Source organism: Chiloscyllium plagiosum, chromosome 32, assembly GCF_004010195.1.
Source record: "Chiloscyllium plagiosum isolate BGI_BamShark_2017 chromosome 32, ASM401019v2, whole genome shotgun sequence".
Classification (NCBI taxonomy): Eukaryota; Metazoa; Chordata; class Chondrichthyes; order Orectolobiformes; family Hemiscylliidae; genus Chiloscyllium; species Chiloscyllium plagiosum.
In genome coordinates, this window is record NC_057741.1 from 428,159 (window position 1) to 452,393 (window position 24,235).

Genomic DNA, 24,235 nt, shown 5'->3' on the forward strand with positions numbered 1-24,235 from the left:
TTCACAGAATTTTGCAACTTATAAGGAAGGTTACAACGTATATGGGATCGAAAGTGTTAAAATTTAGGGGGTAGGAATGAGGTCCTGTTACAAAATTATAAGTGCACGTTGTAACTTCATTGTCACATCCATAAAACTAATTGCTGAGAAGGCTGATCCAGGAACTGTATGTATTCAGTGTTCTTCTTTTGATGGATAAATTAAATGATTTGTTTTTGTGTTTATTAAGTATCAACTTATCCCAGTCTGGCTTTTTAAATTTTTTGCCTTATTATGATTTTTACCTTAGCTCTCGAATACATACATCAATTGTTTTGTTTTCTGTGTCCTTTGTTTTCTGTCTTTTTAATTATTTACCAGAATATTTCAGATAGTCAGATTGCAACATATGATTTGTTCTTTCCCAGATGACCTTTGGTGATGCCATGAGAAGTAAAGCAAGACTATCAATTAGAGGAAGCACTGGAGAAAACGGACGTGTTATGACTCCAGAATTTCCCAAAGCAGTGCATGCAGTACCTACGTGAGGCCTGGCATGAGAATGAATGTCAGTGTGACTAATCTTTCTTGATTGATAAGACTCTTTGAGTGCCTTACATGATGGTTGATGTAAGTTCTTCGTTGATTGGTGCGAGGCATCCAGTGTTGTGAAGATATTTTTCTCAAAGAAGAATTCTTGTCCTTTTGTGTGGAGTTCATCTGAATAGTAATTGGATGCTTTGTTCATGTACACACAACAAAAAAAAAACCATCATTGAAAATGAATGGACATGGAGCTTGACTCACATGCACAACTGATGTGGAAGTACTGGAAATAAATCATTTGACAAGGCAACACGCCTGTGTCTGCAGCCACCGCTGTTTAATCCTGGATTCGTATGACTTAAGCACAGTGTCCACTTGACATCAGCCGCATTATGATGTGAAATCTTTTATATTATAGAAAAAAAACAAAAGTACACTATTTTTAAGTATTTTCACTATCAAGAAATGGCTTTTAAATAACTCTGCTTCCATACTAATCGAATATTAGTAAAACTAAACTGCAGGAAAGTGACCAGGCTAGAGGCATCAATTCCATTGTTTTTTTTTCAAAGCCAAATATATACATGCGCAGAATAAAAGGATTCAACACTTGTAATTTAATACAGTATTGTAAGACTTTCCTGTATATCTTCTTCTTAACATTGGTGTTAATATGAAATACTTGGCAATGCTTGACATTTGAAATAAAATTTTCATATGGTTTATATGCAAAAAGCGTAACTTATTCTAACAGAACTGACTACAATGGGCTGATTTATTTATTGATAGCAGGAGTAATACCAATGGTGTAAGAAACATTCCAAAACATAACCCACCTTGATTATTTTAGTTGTTATTGGTTTCTGCGAAGATACAAGTCTTTTTCTCATGTACAGTAATTTTAACCTATTGAACTAAAAATTGTATTCAGGACAAAGCTGTCACATTGTATTGAACACATGAAGGATAGAAACCTTCCTTGGAGCAGAAATGCAAAAGCTTATTTGGTATTAATTTTCAGTATGATTGTCATATTCTCTGCTGTTTCAGCACTGATGCTTAATTATTTATTTTAAATGGGCAAAATGCCATTAAAGTACCGGACAATGGGATGTTATAAGAATGTGTAAGTGTTTGTGTCCTATTTTGGTATAGTGTAACTTTAAAGCTATGGTGTAGTATATTTAATTTGTTTGTCAAGGAAGGGCTTTTGAAAGTCTTGTAATCTCAGCTGGTTTGAGGGTGCAATAAATATAATATTTGTCCTATTTTCTGGTTACTTTTCTGTGCCAGCTCCCCACTTAAGGTTAGCATGAAATTTGTTTTCTGTCAATGTTATTCCATTTGTTTCCATTGATTGTCAACAAAGCTAATATTTCACCAGTATTCCAGTTTGGATTTTCAAATATAAGACAGTAGATTTCTGTTAAGCATCTTGTTGAATGTCTTGTGTCTTTAAATGTGTTTTACTTTGCTTTAAATACTCCTTGAGTTGCAATTACAATAAGCTTCAACTAATGTTGTCATGACCATACCATTGCATGAAGGATGAACATTTTAAGTAATAAGGAACTTGCTATCTCTGATAAGCCATACATGCTATGAGTTGCTGAAGTGTTAGTGAAAGAGTTTAAAAGGTTATACAAAAGCTCACTGGAACCTTTGAAATTATTTGAAATATGATCATCTACACCTCAAATGATGGAAAGCCCCTTTCTTTTACAGAGTCCCATAATAATGCACAAAACGTAGGAAACATGCTAATTGCTGCTCCTTCAAAAACTTTACTTTCTTAAGATTACTTTGGCTATCTGTCATTTTGCACCAGAACGCAAGTTTACACATTGGTCTTGGCACAGATCCAGGCAACATTTAATGCAATACCATATGGCTAATACAAAAGCTTTAACACAAAATCAAAACATTGCTGACGCTGGAAATCTGAAACAAAGCCAGAAAATGCTGAAAATACTTGCACATTGGCATCACCGGTTCTCCACAGTTTTGCATCAAAGTTGTGTGGACTAATAGCCTGTCAGAGTGGTAACAACCTTTTTGAGTAGGTATTTTTGTGACCGAGAATAGCAGGCAGGATTGGTTATTGAAAGAAACAATGGATCTCTATTTACAAGAACCCCAGTGGGAATCCCAGTGGCAGCAGTGATTGCATTATTAATCGATAATGAGCAAGGAAATATCTGCAGAATGGAGGAAATGTGTAGAAAGGCTGCTGCTCCTCATCCTACTCTGAGCTCATAGATTCATCGATGGTGGAAGTGACTGATACAGTAAAGTCATGAAGAAAAGTCTTCTTCCTTGAAGGGGATGGGAGGAGGCCAGTTAGCCTCAGAGGCAGGTGTGTCTGCAAATCACAAAAGCTGTCAAGTATGATGCTAAGGACCTGGATCTAGGTCCAGCAAGAAGAGTAGCCAACAATTCTCAGCTTGCATTAGTCTCTTGCCTGCATTGTGTTTTCCTAGACAGCTCTCCTCTAATCAATGCAGATTTTGGCAAAATATAATTCTTTTCTTCTGGCTCCATCTCAATGGACCATCATCGTATTACACTCATTACTTACAGTCACTATCCTTAAGTGCTTACCCTCCAGCCTCAGCAAAGCATTATTGCCTCATACTCCTAACTCCCTGACTTTTCCATTACAGAAGAGAGTGCACATCTCCAGAGAGAAGTGCAGAACTGGGGTTGGAGCTGCAGCCATGGTGATGCAGGAGGATGCTCTGGGAGATAAGCAGGAGGACTCCCTGGGAGATAAGCAGGAGGACTCCCTGGGAGATAAGCAGGAGGACTCCCTGGGAGATAAACAGGAGGATGCTCTGGGAGATAAGCAGGAGGATGCTTTTAGATTAGATTAGATTAGATTAGATTACTTTACAGTGTGGAAACAGGCCCTTCGGCCCAACAAGTCCACACCGACCCGCTGAAGAGTAACCCACCCAGACCCATTCCCCTACATTTACCCCTGCACCTAACACTACGGGCAATTTAGCATGGCCAATTCACCTGACCTGCACATTTTTGGACTGTGGGAGGAAACCGGAGCACCCGGAGGAAACCCACGCAGACACGGGGAGAATGTGCAAACTCCAGACAGTCAATCGCCTGAGGCGGGAATGGAACCCGGATCTCTGGCGCTGTGAGGCAGCAGTGCTAACCACTGTGCCACCGTGCCGCTCTGGGAGATAAGCAGGAGGAAGCCCTGGGAGATAAGCAGGAGAATGCTCTGGGAGATAAACAGGAGGACTCCCTGGGAAATAAGCAGGAGGATGCTCTGGGAGATAAGCAGGAGGATGCTCTGGGAGATAAGCAGGGTGACACCGTCAGGCCCTTTACCAATGGAGAGATGAAGAAATCTGGTGATAGGGCATTCATACCACACCACTGCTTGGTATTTAAACTGTCACTCACTTTGAATCAATGTTATCAATGCTCTAAAATACATGCTTTGTACTTGGCTAAATTGTGTTCAACACTCATTCATATCTTTCACCATGCACAGATGCTAACCAAAGAAAAGAGAATGAGTTTTAGGAGGTCTGCCTCTCTGCATTTGCACTGTGCTATGACTCCTGTGCACCCTTCAGCAGTGTAGATCCACATACTTTGTTTGAGATCAACTACTCAGATAAATGGGGTTGTAGCTTAAATAGTGAGAAGCATATCCTAAAATGTGTATAAGACACTTGTTAGACCTTACCTGGAATACTGAATACAATTCTGGACACACATTGGAGAGAAATCAGAAGTGATTTACATAAACAATTCCAGGGACAAGAAACTTAAAATCATGAGCATGGATCGAAGAAGTTGGAGCTGTTCTCCTTGGAGGAAAGAAGACTAAGAAACTGTCTGATGGAGGTTTCATCATCATCAGCAGCCTGGAATTTACAGTTGGCCTTATTCTGAATCTTTTGATTCTATGATGAATTTTTAAATTTTTAAATTTTTAAATTTGTTCTTGGAGTGTGCACATGATTTGAAAGACTAACATTTATTTCCCGTACAAAGTTGCCCATGAGGCATTGGTAGTGAGCAATGCACAAACTATACCGTGATGATTCGCAAATTCAACTCCAAATAGCACTAAAATGCCCTCGAAAATTCAATCAGGGCAATGAATCAGAAAAAAAATCATCCTGTAACTAGCATGCACAGAAAGAGTGAGGTGCTACTTCTCCAGTCAGACGCTTACATTTGCTGCTGTAAGACAAACATTGGAGAGAAATGGGAAAAGTGAGGATGCTGACACAGGCAGAGAAGAGGAACGGATGAGGGTGAGGTGAGGAATCTAACCATTGGAACTAAAAGACGTAGTGGTAGACCTAAGTGGGACTCAGGGCATAAGCAAGAATAAGATTCTTCTAGTCTACGTTTGATGTAATGGTAAAATATAAGGCAAGAGTCTATATTTAGTTAAGGTAGGTTTGGTCCCCAAAAGGGGAGACACAGTGGCTGTTAACACTGCTGCCTCACAGCGCAAGGGGTCTTAGTTCAATTTCAGCTGTGGTTGACTATTTTCTCTGTGGAGTTTGCACATTCTCCCTTGTCTGTGTGGGTTTCCACTGGGTGCTCAGGTTTCTACCTACAGGCTGAAATGTGCAGGTTGGGTGGATTGACCACACTAAATTGTTCGTAGTGTACAGAGGTGTGCAGATTAGGTGGGTTAGCCATGGTAGATGCAGGGTTATGGGGGGAAAGGTGTGGGATGGTGTGGGGGGTGGTGTGTTGAGCAAGTTCTGGGTGAGGCAGGTTCTTCAGAGAGTATGTGCAGGCTCGATGGGCTGAATGGCTACCCTTGCACTGTAGGGATTCTATGTTTCTACGGTAATCTCAGGCCTGTGATTTGCACATTATGTGGGGAATCCTAGACATCCTGGTGGTATAGATGATCATGTGCGTGTTTTTCAGCCTTGGAAAATGGTGAAAGTAATAAGTCCTTTGTGGAGGTCAATGAGAGTCAAAAGCCTAGCACTGTGAGTGACCCAGTTGCTCAGGGGTGCAGGGCGAAGTTTGGAAAGGCAATAGTGGACTCATTAGTGAGAGGAGTAGAAGACAGGCGCTTCTCTGAACGTAGACATGGTTTAAGGATGATATACGGCTTCCAAGGTGCCAGGGTAAAGGATATGACAGAAAAGCAGAGCATTATGAAGGCAGGGGGAGGGGGAACAGCCAGAGGTTGTGATTCATGGTCGGATGAATTATACAAGGAGAAAGGAAATTATGTCCTGGAATCAGACTTGAGAGAGTTGGGTAGGAAATTAAAAATTAGGGATTCAAAAACAATAATCTCTGGATTAAGCCCTTTTTATGCCCGAAACATCGATCCTCCTTCTCCTTAGATGCTGCCTGACCTGCTGCACTTTTCCAGCAACACATTTTTAAGCTCTGATCTCCAGCATCTGCAGTCCTCACTTTCTCCTAGTTCAATTAGTGTAAGAATAGAAGGGTAGAGCAGATGAATGCGTGGCTGGTGAGATGGTGCATGAGGGACTTGATTCCTGAAACATTGAAACTGTTTCTGGGGAGGTGAGACCTGTACAAGTTGGACGGATTACACCAGAACAGAAATGGGACCAACACTTCCATGGGGAAGCGTGTTACTGCTGTTAGAGTGAGTTTAAACTAGATTCGCAGAGGGATGAGAACCTGACAAGTAGCTCAGAAAAGAGAGAAACTGAGATGGAATTAAAAGTTAAAACATAAGTAAAGGAGTCTGGAAGGCAAATGAAACATAGGATAGAGAAGAAAGAAATGAGTTTAGCAAAACTAAATGGAACATATTTCTCAGGCTCCATGTATTAATTTAAGATAAACAGACACCGATAAGTAGTAGAAGTATAATATCATAGCTATGTCAAAGGCTTAGCTGAAAGTTGAGCAGGATTGGCAGCTCAGCGTTCTTGGTTATAGGATATTTAGGTGAAATAGCGATTGAAGAAAATGGAGTGTCTCAATATTGATTAGGGAAACAATTGGAGCAGATTAAATCTTGGAGGGATCATCAAGTGAAACCACTTAAGACCAAAAAACCATAAGACATAGGAGCAGAAATTAGGCCATCTGGCCCATCGAGTCAGCGCTGTCATCCAATCATGGCTGATAGGTTTATCAATCTGATGTTCCCACTTTCTCCATGTAACCTTTGATCCCCTTGGCAATCAAGAATTTATTTGTCTCAGTTTTAAATATACTTAACGACCTGGTTTCCACAGCCTTCTGTGCCAATGAATTCCATAGATTCACCTCATCTCTCCTGCCAACAGAACCACCTTCCCAACACCCATTCTGTCCAAGCCATTCAATATTCTGTAAGTTTCAACCGGATCCCCCCTCATCCTTTTAAAGAGTAGAGGTAAATAATAGGCACAGCACAAACACGCTGTTCTGTGCTTTGTGCTCTAAGTCCCCAAATGTCTGAGAGAGATATAGGATCAAATATGCAATCAAATTTCAGAGAGGGTAAAGATATTAGGAATTTTAATTACCAAAGTATTAACTGGGGTTAAGTCCAGGCAGGTGGAACCTCACTCCAACCTTAACTAGATATTCATTTGCATTTCCACATCTTCCAGGACTATGGGCTAAAAGCTAATGAGTGTGATTAGTGTAATCAGACCTTTGTTAACAGATGTGGACACAAAAGCTCGAATGGCTTCCTTCTGTCAATGAGCCTATAAGAAGCCTATATTTGGAGCAACACAAGGAAGGAGAATAGCATTAGTGAACAAGACTGCTTGGACTGGACCAAGTAAGGCCAGAAGCTGCAGCGCTGACAGCAAGTGCGGTCACTGTGATGGTGGAGAAGCAAGAATACCGGATGATCATCAGTCTGGTGTTAATGGTTTGGGAATCTGAGTAGGCAGGGTGGTGGGTTTATGTGTTCAGGTATCCATTTGAAATTGGTTATTTGGACGAGGACTTCAGGTATTTGGGGGGATCGAATGTCAGGGGTGGGGTTGGTTTTCAGGAGTGATGTCTGGGGATTGGGGCTGGGGGGCATTAGGGTGCAGGGGTTTGAAAAACATGGGGTTAGGTGTCAAGGGGTGGTTGGTGGGTGTCAGATACTGGGGTAAATACTAAAGATTTGAATTTAGCCCAGCTCATTGTACAACAGCTGAAATATTCCTCCAATACACAGAGATTTCATAAAGTTAGACAAGATTAAATTAAATTAATTCCAAAAATGTTGAATAAAAGTAATTTATCTGTTTGGCCAAGTGAAGGCTGCTGTGTTCGGAAATAAAGCACAGATTCTACTGCTGCCAAGAAGTACCCATCAGGTCCAGCATTGGTCAGACTCCATGCAAAACTCCCAATAATGTGTCTTATTCCCAACTTGATCCTGAGAAATGGAGCATCTTTTGTGAATTGCACATGAGTCATCACCATGGACATGCCAAATGAGAGAACCAGTTCATATGGAATTCTGAGCAATATGCAGCAATGAGTCCCACATTCAGTGGAAAATAATCTGTGTCTGAAGGGGATCCTAAATTGGTGAATCTACATGTATCTACAGGAATTATGTACAGTCCAACCCACAATTTGGAGATGGGATCATTTACATGGCCAATGGTTTAAAGACGCCTTCCCTGATCCAGCTGTCAACGTTGGAATGGTCGCCATATTGCTTATCTTTTTGCAGGGAGCAGCAGGGTCTTACCTGGGTAAGCTGACATGAGTCCAAAATAAGGGCAAAATTTGGGAAATTTTCTGGGTAACTCCAGGAAGTCCCTGCTCAAATATACCTTGTTTATTTCTTTCTACGTGCTATCTAACATTAGAGAGAAATTTCAAATGTGTCAAAATAAAAGAGGAGGATGCTGCAAGAGTGTAGTGACAAAAGAGGAATTGGATTTTTTTCTTGATTTCTTAGCTCCTCTGACTGATTTCCATCAACATTATTGTAGTTGATTAGGAAAGTTCTGAAGTGAATTCCTGGCAAATATGTTGAGCTGGATTTCCAACTTCATACAAGTTGCCAATCTAGCCCTTCTTATCTGCAGAAGAGAATTCAGCATTTCTGAGAGGAGATTCTGCTCGTGTCTTCTTCAGAAGTGTGGAGTTGTAGTTCCATTCTGATAGTTGTTTCATCATGCAGAACTATGAGAGAAGAGTAAACCCAAAATGGAAAGGTCCTGACTGCTGGCAAATGTTAAATCCATTAGTTGTGTATGATATTGGGGTGCTCAGAAGACATGTACTAGAGACATAAGGGGAATAGAAGGCCACGTGGGCAGGATACCGCTTGGGAAGGAGTAAGGTGCCAGATGGACATGTTGCCGGATAGGATAGGGTGCCAGCTGGGAAGAAGTAAGATGCCAATGGGAAGATGGGCAGGAAGTAGGATGTCAGGTACGTAGAATGCCAGTTTGAGAGAGGATAGATAATATTCCAACTGGGTAGTGAGTACAGTGCCAGATGAGTAAGATGCCAATTGTAAAAGGGTGGGGTGCTGAATGCCAAGGTACAAGGTGGCAAGGAGGCCAGTTAAATGATGAAAAATTTTGGGGCAGTGGGTGGAAGAAATCAGTTTATGGTTGATGGAAAAAATCAGGTCTGTCAGAAGGTGGAGAAGGAAGTTGTTGTGTCTGGGGGAAATCTTGTCGAGTGGTAGGGGAAGGAGATGTTATATCAGTTTCATTAGCAAGTGGAAGTGGTCTAGTTCCAACCAGTCTTGCAGGGGAGTGGTTAACTCAGCTAATGTGCATTGGCAATGAATTCAGCTCAGATCAACTGGGGGCTGGGGTGGTCCAGATAGGTCCAGTATGGTGAGGGGTTGAGATAATGGATTGTCTCAGTTCTATTAGTTGGCTCTCTGAGGTAGAGTTCTCTGGATGACAAAGGATATAGAAATTAACAATAAAGAAAAAAATGCTTCTGACAGGTGTAAGGCAGAAAGTACAATTGGGGATCAAGAGGGAGATTTAGAGAAGAGATGAAAAAACAAATAACAGCAGTAAAGAGGAGTAATGAGAAAGGTCTAGCAGCTAGCCTAAAGGAGACGGTGGTTCAGTGGTTAGCACTGCTGCCTCACAGCACCAGGGACCCAGGTTCAATTCCAACATGGGGTGATTGCCTGTGTGAGATTTGCACATTCTCCCCTTGCCTGTGTGGATTTTCTCTGGGTGCTCTGGCTTCCTTCCACAGTCCAAAGATGTACAGGTTAGATGGATTAGCCATGCTAAAATGCCCATAGTGTTCAGGGATGGTGCATTAGTTAGGGGAAAATGGGGTAAGGGAAGGGGTCTGGATGGGATACTCTTCGGAGGGTTGGTGTGGACTTGTTGGGCCAAATGGCCTGTCTCCACACTATGGAATAGGCACAGAAATAGTACAAGTGTGGTTAAAGAAAGATTGTGCCCATTAGAGATTAAAGAAAGGATCATGTGATGGCAGGAGTAATGGCTGAAGGATTAAATGAAAATTTGCATCTGTCTTTATAAAAGAGGAGGATGCTGCAAGGGTATAGTGACAAAAGATGAAACTCTGTCACGTAAAGGGTTCAAAATTATTAATGAAGCAGTCTCAAATAGATTGTTGAAACCTAAAGTTGACAAGGCATCAAGGACTTTGAAGGAAATGAAGGTAGAAATTGTGGGGATATTGGTCACAATCGTTCAGTCATCCCTATATTTGGAGGATGTGCCAGAAGACTGGAAAATTGCAAATATTATGGTCTTGTTCAAGAAAGATTGTAAGGATAATGCCAGCAATTATACACTAATCAATTTAACCTCCATTTTCTCTCTATAGATGCTGCCAAACCTGTTGGGTTTCTCAGAATTTCTGTTCTTGGTTAAAATTTCCAGTGTCTGCTCTTCATTGTTTTATATTATATCATTACACTACAATCCTGTAGTGATTTTAGTAGAGATATATCAGCCAGCTATGGAAATGGTTCCACAATTTGTTGGATTTGTTAACTATAGGTTCAGAGGAAAATTCTTGCCTAATCTGCCACCAGGTGTGAACTTCTATGTAAGCTCACCACAAAGGATGTGCAGTGGTCCTGAGGCACAAAACAAGCAACAGCCTTCACTAGAATGAACAATCAGATATGACAGCATCTGTGCCAAACTGCTTGATTATCATTGACCATGTCAATGATTAAGTGTGATGCCAGTGAGACAGGGCTTGTATTTGAGATTATTGCTGACTAGTCCTAGTACAAAACTGTGATGAATGATGATTATCAACAACATGAACCTTTTACCTTCAATGTATTTGAAAATTCAGAAATATTGTAAGCTCTGCGTGATTTTGTTTTACTGCACCAATTAAAACTTCTACAATTGTGTTATGTCCCATGGCAGAGTCTGCATATTCATTTATCTCCTGTGAATAATACTATTATTTCGCCAGAAATTACAGCTCTCCGAATACTCTTTGAAACTGATTGAACTTTACAAGAAGAGTACTTGAGAAAATCAAGAACACTGCTCACTGATCTCTTCATCAATTATAAGACTGACAGGTACCGATTTTTATTCACAATGATTGTTTTCTCCTAATGGTTTCAAACATAATACCAAAAAAAGTATTAACTCAACACACTTTGTCAAACAATCACCATTTTTAAAAAAGTGTTCATTTAAATGACTGTAAATATATGTTTCAGTTGTCAGTCAGACTAGCCACTGCATATAATTCACCAATATTCAGTCACCTCTGAAATGTTTCAATTATGTGGTTAATTCCATGAACTGAGATCTGGATCAGTTTTAGAAGGAGTGGCGTTGGTGGAGAATGGGAGAGCAATTGTGATAAAGGATTCTATTGTGAGGATAACAAATTGATATTTCAGTGAGCATAGAAGTGACAGCAGGATGGTAGCTTGCTTCCCTGATGCCAGGGTTAAAGACATCACTTAGCGGCTGCAGGACATTCTGAATGAGGAGTAAGGTCATGGTCCATGACCAACATCAATAGAGAGATAAGGTCCTGCCAACAGAATATACTGAGTTTTACATTTGGCATCATGCGCTGGAGTGATCAGTAATAGGAGCATAGACTGTATCAATGCATGGCTAGAGAAATGGTTTGGAAAGAATGATTTAGATTCCTGATTCTGGAAAAAAAAATGGGACCTGGGCAAGGAAGCGAACATTCAAAGGTCTGCAATACTTGGAAAGGACAAGGAAACAGGAAAGAAAGGTAGGATAGTGTTGTCAGTAAAGGAATGAAATTAGTGCAATAGAGAGAAAGGGTATTAACTTAGAAAATCTAGATGTAGAATCAGTCTTTGTGAAGCTAAGAAACCACAAGGAGTGGAAAATATTAGCAGTTGTTGTCTGTAGGTCACCAACCAGTAGTGCAATGGAAGGAATTGACATTAAACAGAAAATTACAGATAAATATAATAAGGGTGCAAGAGTTACGACGAGTGACTTTAATTTACATATAACACTGGCAAACTACAGTACCAATAATGTCATAGTGCATATATTACTAGAGTATATAGAAGTTTTTTTTAAAACCGGTATATTGAAGAACTGACTAGATTTAGTATTGTGTGTGCAGTGATAGAGTTAGAGTGAGTGGTGATCCTGAGAATGTGAGATAGCAAATAAAAGATAGCAGCATTTATTTTTGTGCAATGTAGTAGATCACTTATCTTTGTTCTACATTGCTGTGTGTTATTTTTCAAGCAGGGTACAGTACTAACCCAAGCTGCGGTGTGAATCCATCTGGCTTAGTCTGCTGACATCACTTGCCTCCTGTGGCAGTCATCTGTCCACCGATCCAGCAAAGCCTCCAAGTCCCTGTCCATGTCACATGGAGCAGGCTTCCTTTTCCACTGGGCTATGTGTTCACTAATACCAGTTGAGCATTACGGTGTGAGGTCCAGTTTGATTTGATGCATCTGAAGTAGTAAGCAGCTGGGCATTAACTATGGCAGCAAAGGTGTAAATGCTACTTGTTCTTGGCAATGGGGAACCTTTCTACCTTTCTGTCCGACTGGCTCTCTGAGGAAGTCTTGCAACAGTCTAGTTGCAAAATTAATGAGGTGAAGATCAGAAGATTGCATTTGAAAAATCGCTTCAAATCATGGTAGATTAAATTCCACGAATCTCATTTAACAGGACAGAACAATTCAAAATACAAATTGTGCACCACGTTTAGAATGTTAAACTGATCCAAATGATTGCTACAGAGATGTCAAATAACAATTCTGACAAATCAAGCATGGGCATCAGAAATTGGTGCAAGATTCAGATGATTCAATCTGAACTAGTCTAGCTGTTATTTGGGTAGAAATTTGACTGAAGTGTTTCCATATTTGCTGTAGTCATGTGACCTGTACCATGGGTCAATCAGTTTAATAACTACACACCACAAACACAACTTGTCCTGTTAGTTCATAACATGGCGTCAAAGTGGACTTAAGATTAATTATTGAAGAAAAAAAAAGGACAGCTGCAAAAAGAGGAACACAGGAATTTTCAGAATTGTTGAAAACTGCTAAGAGCCATAGTAAAGGAACAAAGAAGCTGCCATGGTTAAATACTCTGAGCAAGACACAACGATGACAAATCTTCCTTTCCTTGCATCCGTTGAAATAAAAGATAATATAAAACTAAACTGGGAGATTTTCCATTCACAATGACAAAACTACAAAATTGTAACAGGATGTTGTTAAGCTTGAGAAGGTGTAGGAAAGATTTACAAGGGTGTAGCTGGAACTGGAGGGTTTAAGATAGAGAGAGAGGATGAATATGCTAGGGCTTTTTTCCCTGGAGTGGCAGAAGCTAAGGTTTGACCTTATAGAGGTTTATAAAATCATGAGGATCCATTGATAAGGTGAATAGCCAAGGTCTTTTTAAAAGATTGGGGAGTCCATAACCTGAGGCCATCAGTTTAAGATGAGAGGGAAAGATTATAAAAGGACTTGAGGGGTAACTTTTTCATGCAGAGGATGGTGCATGCATGGAGCTGCCAGATGAAGTCGTAGGGGCAGGTACAATTATAACATTTAAAAGGCATCTGGCTGGGCTTTTAGAGGAATATGGGTCAAATGCTGGTAAATGGGACTAGGGCAGATTGGGATGTCTGGTCAGCACAGACAAATTGGACCAATGTGCCTGTTTCCCTGTTGTGTGACTCTATGACTCTATTTAGTTAACAAACCAGGCTTAGCTATGAGTAGTTACATTTTTATCTGGTCCAATTGTTACAAAGTATGTATAATCTGAATCTCTCAAAAGAGCAGGAAAAACAGATTGAATACATTTTGCAAGCATTTAAAGTATGAGTTGAACCCTTGGTGAATGTATGTTAAGAATGGTACATGTCCAATATTAGAGCTCAGAAAGAAAAAGAAGGTAGTGACAGATATTACATTTGATTCCTTACAGTGTGGAAACAGGCCCTTCAGCCCAACCAGTCCACACCAACCCTCCAAAGAGTAACCCACCCAGACCCATTTCCCTCTGACTAATGCGCCTAACACTATGGGCAATTTAGCATGGCCAATGGGAGGAAACCAAAGCACTCAGAAGAAACCCGTGCAGATACGGAGAGAATGTGCAAACTCCTCACAGACAGCTGCCTAAGGTTGTAATTGAACCTGGAACCCTGGTGCTGTGAGCCAGCAGTGCTAACCACTGAGCCACCAAGCCACTCAAATATGTGGCACCAGGAACTTGATCTCATAAAGGATAACATTATTTTCGGAATAAGTGGTCCTACTATAATCGTGTGACTGCCAAGGGAAGATAAATTGCATTTCAAACAGAAGCTCTGCTTGTAAATCAACAGCTCCAATTCATGCATGGGAGAACAGATGAGTTTGTCCAGAATGTGAAGCTACAGCCCAGATTTCTGTGTGATGTCTACTGGCAGCTCAGATTTGTCCAGTATTTTTTAAAAATCGACCTATACCTTTCAAGCACAACAATTACTCAAAGTAGGGCTAATAGAAAGAAGAAAGTAAAGTACAAGTTGAGAAAATTAGGGAAGTCATCATATTAAATAAAAGAAAGCATACCCATTGTGGGTAAAACAATATTTTAACTCCAAGGAATTAAGCTAATTTGCCCACAATTGTTTCACAAGGATGAAGACAAACACACTGACAGATCCTAAAAAGATGATTGCTACAGAGATGTCAGACAACAATTCTGACCAATCAAGCATGGGCATTAGAATTTGGAGCAAGATTCAGATGATTCAGTCTATACCTTACAGTAAGGTAGCGATATCAAGACTAAAAGAGTAAAATGATTTGTGATTATTGCAATGAAGAGCATCAAGTAAACATGAAATGACAGATAAAAACTAACGTTTCATCCACCATCCTCCATTTTTACAGAGCGGCGAGGAGAGAGGGCAGACAGAAGTGAGGGAAGGGAGAGATTGAGAACCATTTTTAAAGGAGCAGCAGAGGGAGAGGTCACAGCGAGGAACAGAGGGCTGCTGAGTATATATTTGAGCAGTGACTGACCTTGACCTTGTCCAACAGGTATGAGATTTTTGCTTCCTGTATGGATGAGGAAAAGGGCTATGGACAGGATGAGGCAACTGACCATGGCACCATGGTACAGACGGCCATTCAAGAGGGGGATACAAAAAGAAAAGTAGTTGTTACAGGGGATTCTATAATTAGGAAGACAGCACAAATGTGAGCTGGATCGGGATCGGGAGCCCCGGATGGTGTGTTGCCTGCCCGGTGCCACAGTGCAGGACATCTCCAACCGGCTTGAAAGGATATTGGAGTGGGAGAGGGAGGATCCAGTTGTTGTGGTCCATGTTGGCACTAACAACATAGGCAAAGCTGGGAAGATGGGCCTGTTTGGGGATTATCAAGCATTAGGAAGGAAATTGAAGAACAGGTCCTCAAGAGTTATAATCTCTGGATTACTGCCCGAGCCACATGCCAATTAGCATAGGGATAAGAAAATTAGGGAATGGTGTGGGAAAGAGGGATACAGTTTTGAGATCAGGTTTGGAACTGGGGAAATCTGTATCGATGGGATGGTCTCCACCTGAGCTGACCTGGAACCAGTGTCCTAGCAAAAAGGATAAATAAGCTGGTCACTAGGACATTAAACTAGTGAGTCGGGGGGAAGGGAAAGGGAAAGCGACAGGGAGTATGGAGTCAACTAGCAAGATAAGCAGCAGGTTAGCATGTGTGCAGGGTTAAGGTCAAGGCTGACTAGAAATGATGCAAAAAGGAAGGATAACTTAGAACATATCACTAGAGATGTTGGAAACCATGGGGCCAAGAAAATTAGCATTTAGGTGCTTTACCTGAATGCTCATATTGTTTGTAATAAAGTAAATGAATTAACAGCACAAATCATCGTGAATGATTATGATGTGATAGGCATCACAGAGATGTGATTGCAGGGGATTCAGGACTGGCAGTTAAACATTCAAGGATTTACAACTTAGCGAAAAGACAGGGAGGTGGGCAGAGGGCGTGGAATTGCCTTGTTAGTTAAGAATGAAATTAAATCTATAGCACTGAATGACATCAGGTCAGATGATGGAGTTGAGGAACCACAAATGTAAAAGAACTATAATGGGAGTTATGTACAGACCTCCTAACAGCATCCTGCAAGATGTACCGGGAAATATAGGGCATGTCAGAAAGGCAAGGTCACAGTGATCATGGGGGACTTCAATATGTAGCTGGAGTGGGTGAATAATGTCAAGATTAGAGTGATGCTGGAAAAATACAGCAGCATCCAAGGAGCAGGAAAATTGACGTTTTGGGCAAAAGCCCTTCATCAGAAACGTCAATTTTCCTGCTCCTCAGATGCTGCCTGACCTGCTGTGCTTTTCCAGCACCAATCTAATCTTGACTCTAATCTCCAGCATCTGCAGTACCCACTTCTGACTGGGTGAAAAATGTTGCTGGTGAATCCAAAGAAAGGGAATTCATGGAATGCTCACAGGATGGCTTTTCGGAACAGCTTGTGATGGAGCCCACAAGGGAGCAGGCTATTCTGGACTTAGTGCGATGCAATGAGGCAGACTTTATAAAAGATCTTAAAGTAAGGGAACACTTAGGAGGCAGCGATATTAATATGGTAGAGTTCAGTTGCAGTTTGAAAATCAGATGTAATGGTGTTGCACTTAAATAAAGGTAATTACAAGGGCATGAGAGAGGAACTGACGAAAATTGACTGGAAGCAGAGCCTAGCAGGGAAGACAGTAGAGCAACAATGGCAGACGTTTCTAGGTGTAATTGAGGACACAGTACAGAGGTTCATCCCAAAGAGAAGAAAGATTATCGGGGGCAGGTTGCCAAGATTGGACAACTATGGTAGACAAAGGAAGTCAGGAAATGTATCAAAGAAAAAGAGAGAGCCTATAAAGTGGCCAAGAGCACTGGGAAATCAGAAGATTGGGAAGACTACAAAAACAAACAGAGGATAAAGAAGAGAGAAATAAGGAAGGTGAGGATGAAATATAAAGTAGACTAGCCAGTAATATTAGAAATAATAGTAAAAGTTTCTTTCAACACATAAGAAATAAATGAGAGACAGAAGTAGAAATTGGGCCGCTCCAAATTGATGCAGGAAGGCTAATGTTGGGAGATAAGGAAATAGCAGGAGAACTTAATAAGTACTCTGTGTCATTCTTCACATGGAAGACCTGAGTAATATCGTAACAATTAAGGAGAGTCAGGGGCAGAGTTGAGCATGGTAGCCATTACAAAAGACTAGAAAATCTAAAAGGTCTAAAAATTTATAAATACCCTGGCCCCGACGGGCTGCACCCTAGAGTTCTGAGGGAGGTGGCTGAGGAAATAGCGGAGGCATTGGTTGTGATCTTTCAAAAGTCACTGGAGTCAGGGAAAGTCCCAGATGATTGGAAAATCACTGTTGTAACCCCCTTGTTCAAGAAAGGATCAAGACAAACGATGGAAAATTATAGGCTGGTTAGCCTAACCTCAGTTGTTGGTAAAATTCTAGAATCCATCATTAACGATGAGATTTCTAAATTCTTGGACAGGGTCAGATTAGAACAAGTCAGAATGGATTTAGTAAGGGGAGGCCGTGCCTGACAAATCTATTGGAATTCTTTGAAGAGTTAACAAGTAGGTTAGATCAGGGAAACCCAGTGGATGTTATCTATCTAGACTTCCAAAAGGCCTTTGATAAGGTGCCTCACGGGAGGCTGCTGAGTAAGGTGAGGGCCATGGTGTTTGAGGTGAGCTACTGGCATGGATTGAGGATTGGCTGACTGACATAAGGCAGAGAGTTGGGATTAAAAGTTATTTTTCGGAATGGCAGCTGGTGACAAGCGGTGTCCCGCAGAGTTCAGTGTTGGGGCCGCAGCTGTTCACTTTATATATTAATGATCTGGACAAAGGGACTGGGGGCATTCTGGCGAAGTTTGCCGATGATACGAAGTAAGGTGGGCAGACAGATAGTACTGAGGAGGTAGGGAGGCTGCAGAAAGATTTAGACAGTTTAGGAGAGTGGGCCAGGAAATGGCTGATGAAATTCAACGTGAGCAAATGCGAGGTCTTGCACTTTGGAAAAAAGAATGCAGCCATAGGACTATTTTCTAAATGGTGAGAAAATTCATAAAGCCAAAGTACAAAGGGATCTGGGAGTGCTAGTCCAGGATTCTCTGAAGGTTAACTTGCAAGTTGAGTCTATGATTAAGAAAGTGAATGTAATGTTGTCATTTATCTCAAGAGGGTTGGAAAATAAAAGCAGCGATGTGCTTCTGAGACTTTATAAAGCTCTAGTTAGGCCCCATTTAGAATACTCTGTCCAATTTTGGGCCCCACACCTCAGGAAGGCACTGGAGTGTGTCCAGCAGAGATTCCACACAGATGATCCCTGAAATGGTAGGCCTAAGATATGATAAACAGCTCAGGATCCTGGGATTGTATTCATTAGAGTTTAGAAGGTTGAGGGAAGATCTAATAGAAACTTACAAGATAATGGATGGCTTAGAAAGGGTGGACGCTGGGAAGTTGGTTCCGTTAGGCGGGGAGACTAGGACCTGTGGGCACAGCATTGAATTAGAAGGGGTCAACTTAGAATGGAAATGTGGAGACACTTCTTCAGCCAGAGAGTGGTGGGCCTGTGGAATTCATTGCCAGTGAACATAGTGGAGGCCAGGACATTAAATGTCTTCAAGGCAGAGATTGATAAATTCGTGATCTTGCAAGGAATTAAGGGCTGCAGGGAGAGTGTGGGTAAATGGAGTTGAAATGCCCATCAGCCAAGATTCAGTGGTGGAGTGGACTCAATGGGCTGAATGACCTTACTTCCTCTCCCAGGTCTTATGGTATTATGATCTTATTATGAACTTTGCAGACTTGTGTAAAATTACACCAGATGGTGATCCAAAAGTGAAACACCCAAGGGTAAGTTTGAGAATCTGAGGTAGAATGTTAATTACCCCAAAAAGATGAACTAGTCTGAGGTGGCAATACAATGACAAGTCTGAAGATTTGGAATTACAGATATTCGACATGAAACAAAAACCACTTAAATTGCCAAAAGAAATTTCCAGTGGATTACAGATCACATCAAATGGTGAACAGCCAAACTAACAATAAGAGACAGAAAAGGTCTGTCTGCAAGATAGCAATCAAAACCTGATGCCCAAGCTCAAAAAGCGAAATGACTGCCTCGCTGGACACAGTTAACATAACTAAACAAAAGAGGTATCTAAAGGAACATTGTAAATCAGCACTGTTAGCTGACAGATTCTGAAACTAAACCAGAGAGCACCTGATATCAATCAGCTGATATTGGGGAGAAAAAGCTGACAATCCAAAAGCATGTTATGCATGTAAAGAGACTGGGAAAAATATGGCTAAATAGGGTAACAAGGAGTTTTGCACAGGCATGAGAACAATTATATACGTAATGGGGAACTACAGTAACTCACAGTAGAAATGATAGTGCACGCATTTCCTATCAGCAACAGCATTGCAATAGCAAAACAAGTGGAATTTATCATTAACAGGATGCTGCTGTCAAACCAAAAACACAGTCTGCCTATCACACAAATAAGCAAAATGGTGCATGAATTTCAGTGCCAGCAAGACACTAGGTATGTAGGCTATATTTCCCAAAGATTGGCAGATTGTATCAAACAGTATGTCCCTTCAGCAGTTTGCAACTGGAAAGGTACTGACTGTATTTGGGAAGCCTGTGCTTGCCGAACTCAAAAAAGGTGTCCAGCAGACCTCGAAAACAAACATGACTTCATGACTGAATAGCAATTGTTAAACAATGGAGACTCTGTTAGGAATTACACTGACAACCAATTTAAGATTGTCAGCCAGTATTGCGTTAAAGTGGACTTGGCATGTCCAGGAAGTTATATCTATTAATACATAGAATCCTGTTCTTTGTATATAGAAATAATATATCCACACTGCATCAAATTCAACTTTAACAAAATAGGTTATTCTCTTGTTCATTCCTTGGAACACTGCTTGGCCAATCAGAGTTAACTTTCCCATTTTAATCTTAAGGAAAACTTGGCAACTAACTGTCAGTCATTATCCAGTTGGTACATTGTACGTGACAATTCTTCTAGTAATCAGGGTCTATTTGCCAATTGATCAGTACTTTCTTCTCATGCAGTTTACAATGTTATATTCTCTGATGGTATTCATGCTAATGTCTTGATGAGTGCAAGAGGAAAAAGCTTTGACATAATGTGTCCTCTTTCAGCAGTACGTTCTTGAACATAGGCTATGTGGAAATGAGATTTGGGGTGGTGGTTTTTTAAAAATTTGTTCACAGTATGTACGCATCACTGGCGAGACCCATATTTATTGTCCATTGGGCAGTTAAGAGTCAAATGCATTGCTGTGGGTCTGGAGTCACATGTAACCAGACCAGGTAAGAATGGCTGTTTCCTTCCCAAACGGACATTAATGAATCAGATTGGTTTTCCTTGACAACCAGCAATGGTCATGATCAGACTCTTAATTTCAGATAATTATTGAATTTGTTTTCTGCCAACTGCCCCGGCAGGATTCAAACCTGGGTCCCCCAGTCATTACCTGGGTCTCTAGATTAATAGTCCAGTGATAATACCACTAGGCCATTGCCTTCCCTAACATAAGTAGAGAGTTAGTTGACAAGCAGGAAACAAAGAGGAGGAGGAATAAAAGGTTATTTTCTGAGTGACAGCCAAATTTGAAGATGACAGAAAGCTGGGCAGAAGGGTGACATAGAGGTGGACAAATTCATTAAGTGGGCAAATGAATGGCAGATTAAGCATAATGTGGATAATTGTGAGCTTATGCACTTTGATAGGAAGAGTTTGGAGGGATATGGGCTGGGTGCTGGCAGGTGGGACTAGATTGGGTTGGGATATCTGGTCGGCATAGACAGGTTGGACCGAAGGATCTGTTTCCATGCTTTACATCTCTATGACTATGACTATGGTATAAAAGCAGGAAGGTGGATCATTATCTGAATGGTGACAGATTGAGGAAGGGTGGGGTACTGGGTGTCCTTGTACACCAGTTGCTGAAGGTATGCTTGCAGGTGCAGCATGCAGTGAAGAAGGTAAGTGTTAGGCTTGATAGCAAGAGGATTTAAAAACAGGAGCAGGTATGTCTTGCTGCAATTGTACAGGGCATAATGAGACCACATTTGAAGTGTTATGTGCAGATTGGTCTCCTTATTCATGGAGGGTGTTCAAACAAAATCACCAGACAGATCTATGGGATGCAGGACTGACATAGATGTTTCACGAAAGATTAAGTCATAAGACACCAATGGTGTTGGAGGTAGCATATTGACATGGATGAAGAATTGTCTAATGGGCTGAAAACAGTGCTTCAAGATAAGAGAATCTTTTTCACTTGTCAACCACTTGGCAGTGGCATTCCACAACTGTTTACAATGTATACTAATGACTTGGAAGAAGGAAGTGATTATACTGTAGCCAAATTTACAGACAACACAAAAATAGATGGAAAGACAAGTTATGAGAGAGACACAAACACTTTCCAAAGAGATATTGCTAAGTTAAATGGGCAAAATATAATATAATGGGAAAATGTGAAGTTGTTCATTTTAGAAGGAAGAACAAAAGAACAGAATATTATTTAAATGAAGGAAGAACTGCAGCAAGGTGCAACACAAACAGACTTGAGGTACTTGTATACAAAACACAGCAAAATAGCACACCAGGTAATGTTTTAGATTAGATTCCCTACAGTATGGAAACAGGCCCTTTGGCCCAACAAACCCTCCAAGGAGTAACCCACCGAGACCCATTCCCTACATTTACCTCTGGCTAATGCACCTAACACTATGGAACAACTTAGCATGGCCAATTCACCTGACCTGCACATCTTTGGATTGTGGGAGGAAACCAAAGCGCCCACAGGAAGCACACAGAGAGAATGCACAGACAGTCACCTGAGGTGGAAATTGAACCCAGGTCCCTGGTACTGTGAGGCAGCAGTGCTAACCACTGAGCCACCATGCTACCCTGTAAGGAATGCTAACAGAATTTTAGCCCTCATTTCAAAGGTGTTGGAATATAAGAGTAGGGACGTCTTACTGCAACTGTACAACGCGCTGGTGAGAGAAAATCTGGAGGGAATTTTTGGTCTCCTCATTTAAGGAAAGCTATCATTTCTTCTCAGTTCAGAGAAGGCTCACTAGAATGATGCCTAGTATGGAGGGATTATCTCATGAGCAAAGGCTAAACAAGTTGAGACTCTACTCATGATAGTTTAGATGAGTGAGAGGTGATCTAATTGAAAGATAGGATTCTTGAGATGCTTGACAGGGTAAATGCTGAGAGGATGTTTCACCTCAGGGATCAGAGGGCATAGTAGCAGAATAAAGGGGAACCAATTTAAGACTGAGACGAGGAAGAATTTCTTCTCTCGGAAGGTTGTGAGTCTTTGAAAGTTCCTGCAACAGACTGCTATAGGGCAGATAACTTGTGTATATTTAATGCTGAGATAGATAGATTCTTGATTAGTCAGGGAATCAAGGATTATGAGATAATGCAGGAAAGTGGAAGTGAGGAATATGGAATCAGCCATAATCCTATTGAATGTTGGAGTAGGCTCAAAGGGCCAAACGGCTTACTCCTGTTTCTATTTCTCATTTTTTGTTTGGACTTATAGTCAACATCTGAAGTGGAACTGGATTGGCTTTAATTGTATTCACTGGAAATTAAAAGAATGAGAAAGAGGAAGATCTCACTGAGAACTATAAAATTCTAACGGGGAAAGGATTCTGGGTAATCTAAGATGGAGGACAGGAAAACATTGTGGCTGTAAGAGCTGCTCCTTTTTTGAGATATTTTAGGCGTTGGAGGTGATTTCATCGAACTCCAGGACCATATTTACTATTTTATAACCTGTTGCATTGCTTTAGAACTTTGGGGACGAAAGCATCAAAACAACGGCACTTTAAAAAGGAGGAAGAGAACAAACGTAGAGACTACATGGTCAGTGAGAGAAAGAGACGTCTGATACAGCAGTGAATCTGCACAGCTACAGCAGTTGCTGCTTGAGTTCAAGTATTTCTGAACATCAGAGTGTATCTAAGAAAAATTAACAATGTGAAATTCACAGCTAACCTTGGAGGAGCCTGTGTGGGAGAGCTCACAGCACAGGAGCAGATAGTGCATGGTTTTTAAATGTAACCTTGCTGGCTTTTTTTTTAAAGTAAGTAGAGTGGACTTGTTTTGGTTATTTGTTTTATTGAGATCATCTCTTGATTAAAATTTAAAAATATAAAACATAGATACTAAGTTTGCCCGAAGCACTTTTATTTAGAGCAGTAAGACTGTGCTATTTTCTGTAGATAGCTAAGGTGTGAAGATGGCCTTTAGTAGAGTGTTGTGGCTTTCCTGTTGGATGTGGGAGATTAGAAAGAATTTTCATGTTACTGATGATTAAGTCTGCAGTATGTAATTTTGGTTGCGAATCCTATCATATTGCATGGAGCAGCAGTTACAGGCAATGAGAAATTTATAAGAACTAGGGTGTGTGATGGATGGCAATTATAGGAAGGGAGAAAGATCGCAGATGCAGTCAGGTTGATGGGTTACCACTAGGAAAGGTATGAGAGATAGGCAGGTAGTGCAGGAATCTCCTGTGGCAATCCCCACCTCAAAAGATTACGCTGTTTTGGAATATGTAGGGGGTGATCAACTCTTGGGGAATGTAGCACGAACAGCTAGGTTTCTGGTACTGACACTGGCTCTAATGTAATGAGGGGTACGTCAGGTTGCAAGCGATTGATTGTGAAAAGGGACTCTCTAGTCAGAGGCACAGACAGAGGTTTCTTCAGCCGACAGCGAGAAATCAGAATGGTGTCAGGATCAAGGATACCTCAGAGAGGGTGCAGAATATTCTCAAAGGGGAATGGGACCAGCAGGAGGTTGTTGTACACATTGGAACTAACAACATAGGAAGGAAAAGGATGAGATTCTGAAGGGAGAATATAGGAAGTTAGGTAGGAATTTAAAAAGGTGGTAGTAATATATAAAATACTCCCAGTGCTATGAGCTACTAAGGGTAGGAATAGGAGGAGGGAGCAGATGAATGAGTGGCTGAGGAGCTGGTGCAGGGGAGAAGGGTTCACATTTTTGGATCATTGGAATGTCTTCTGGGGTAGAAGTGACCTATATAAGAAGGATGGATTGCGCCTGAATTGGAAGGGGACTAATATATTGGCAGGAGCATTTGTGAGAGCAGCTTGGGAGGGTTTAAACTAGT

General features: G+C 41.0%; 1 protein-coding gene across 3 annotated transcripts in view; it reads left to right on the forward strand.

The window, feature by feature from the left end:
• Nucleotides 1-1,248, forward strand: part of LOC122539304 (glutamate receptor 2) — a 150,479-nt gene extending 149,231 nt beyond the window's left edge. For all 3 annotated transcript variants that reach the window (XM_043673998.1, XM_043674000.1, XM_043673997.1), the window contains 2 exons: nt 1-70; nt 408-1,248. The exon at nt 1-70 is cut by the window's left edge and continues 179 nt beyond it. In XM_043673998.1, coding sequence (XP_043529933.1) covers nt 1-67 — 67 coding nt within the window. In that variant the 3' untranslated portion in view covers nt 68-70; nt 408-1,248. The remainder of the gene's footprint in view (nt 71-407) is intronic.
• Nucleotides 1,249-24,235: the final 22,987 nt, after the last annotated feature.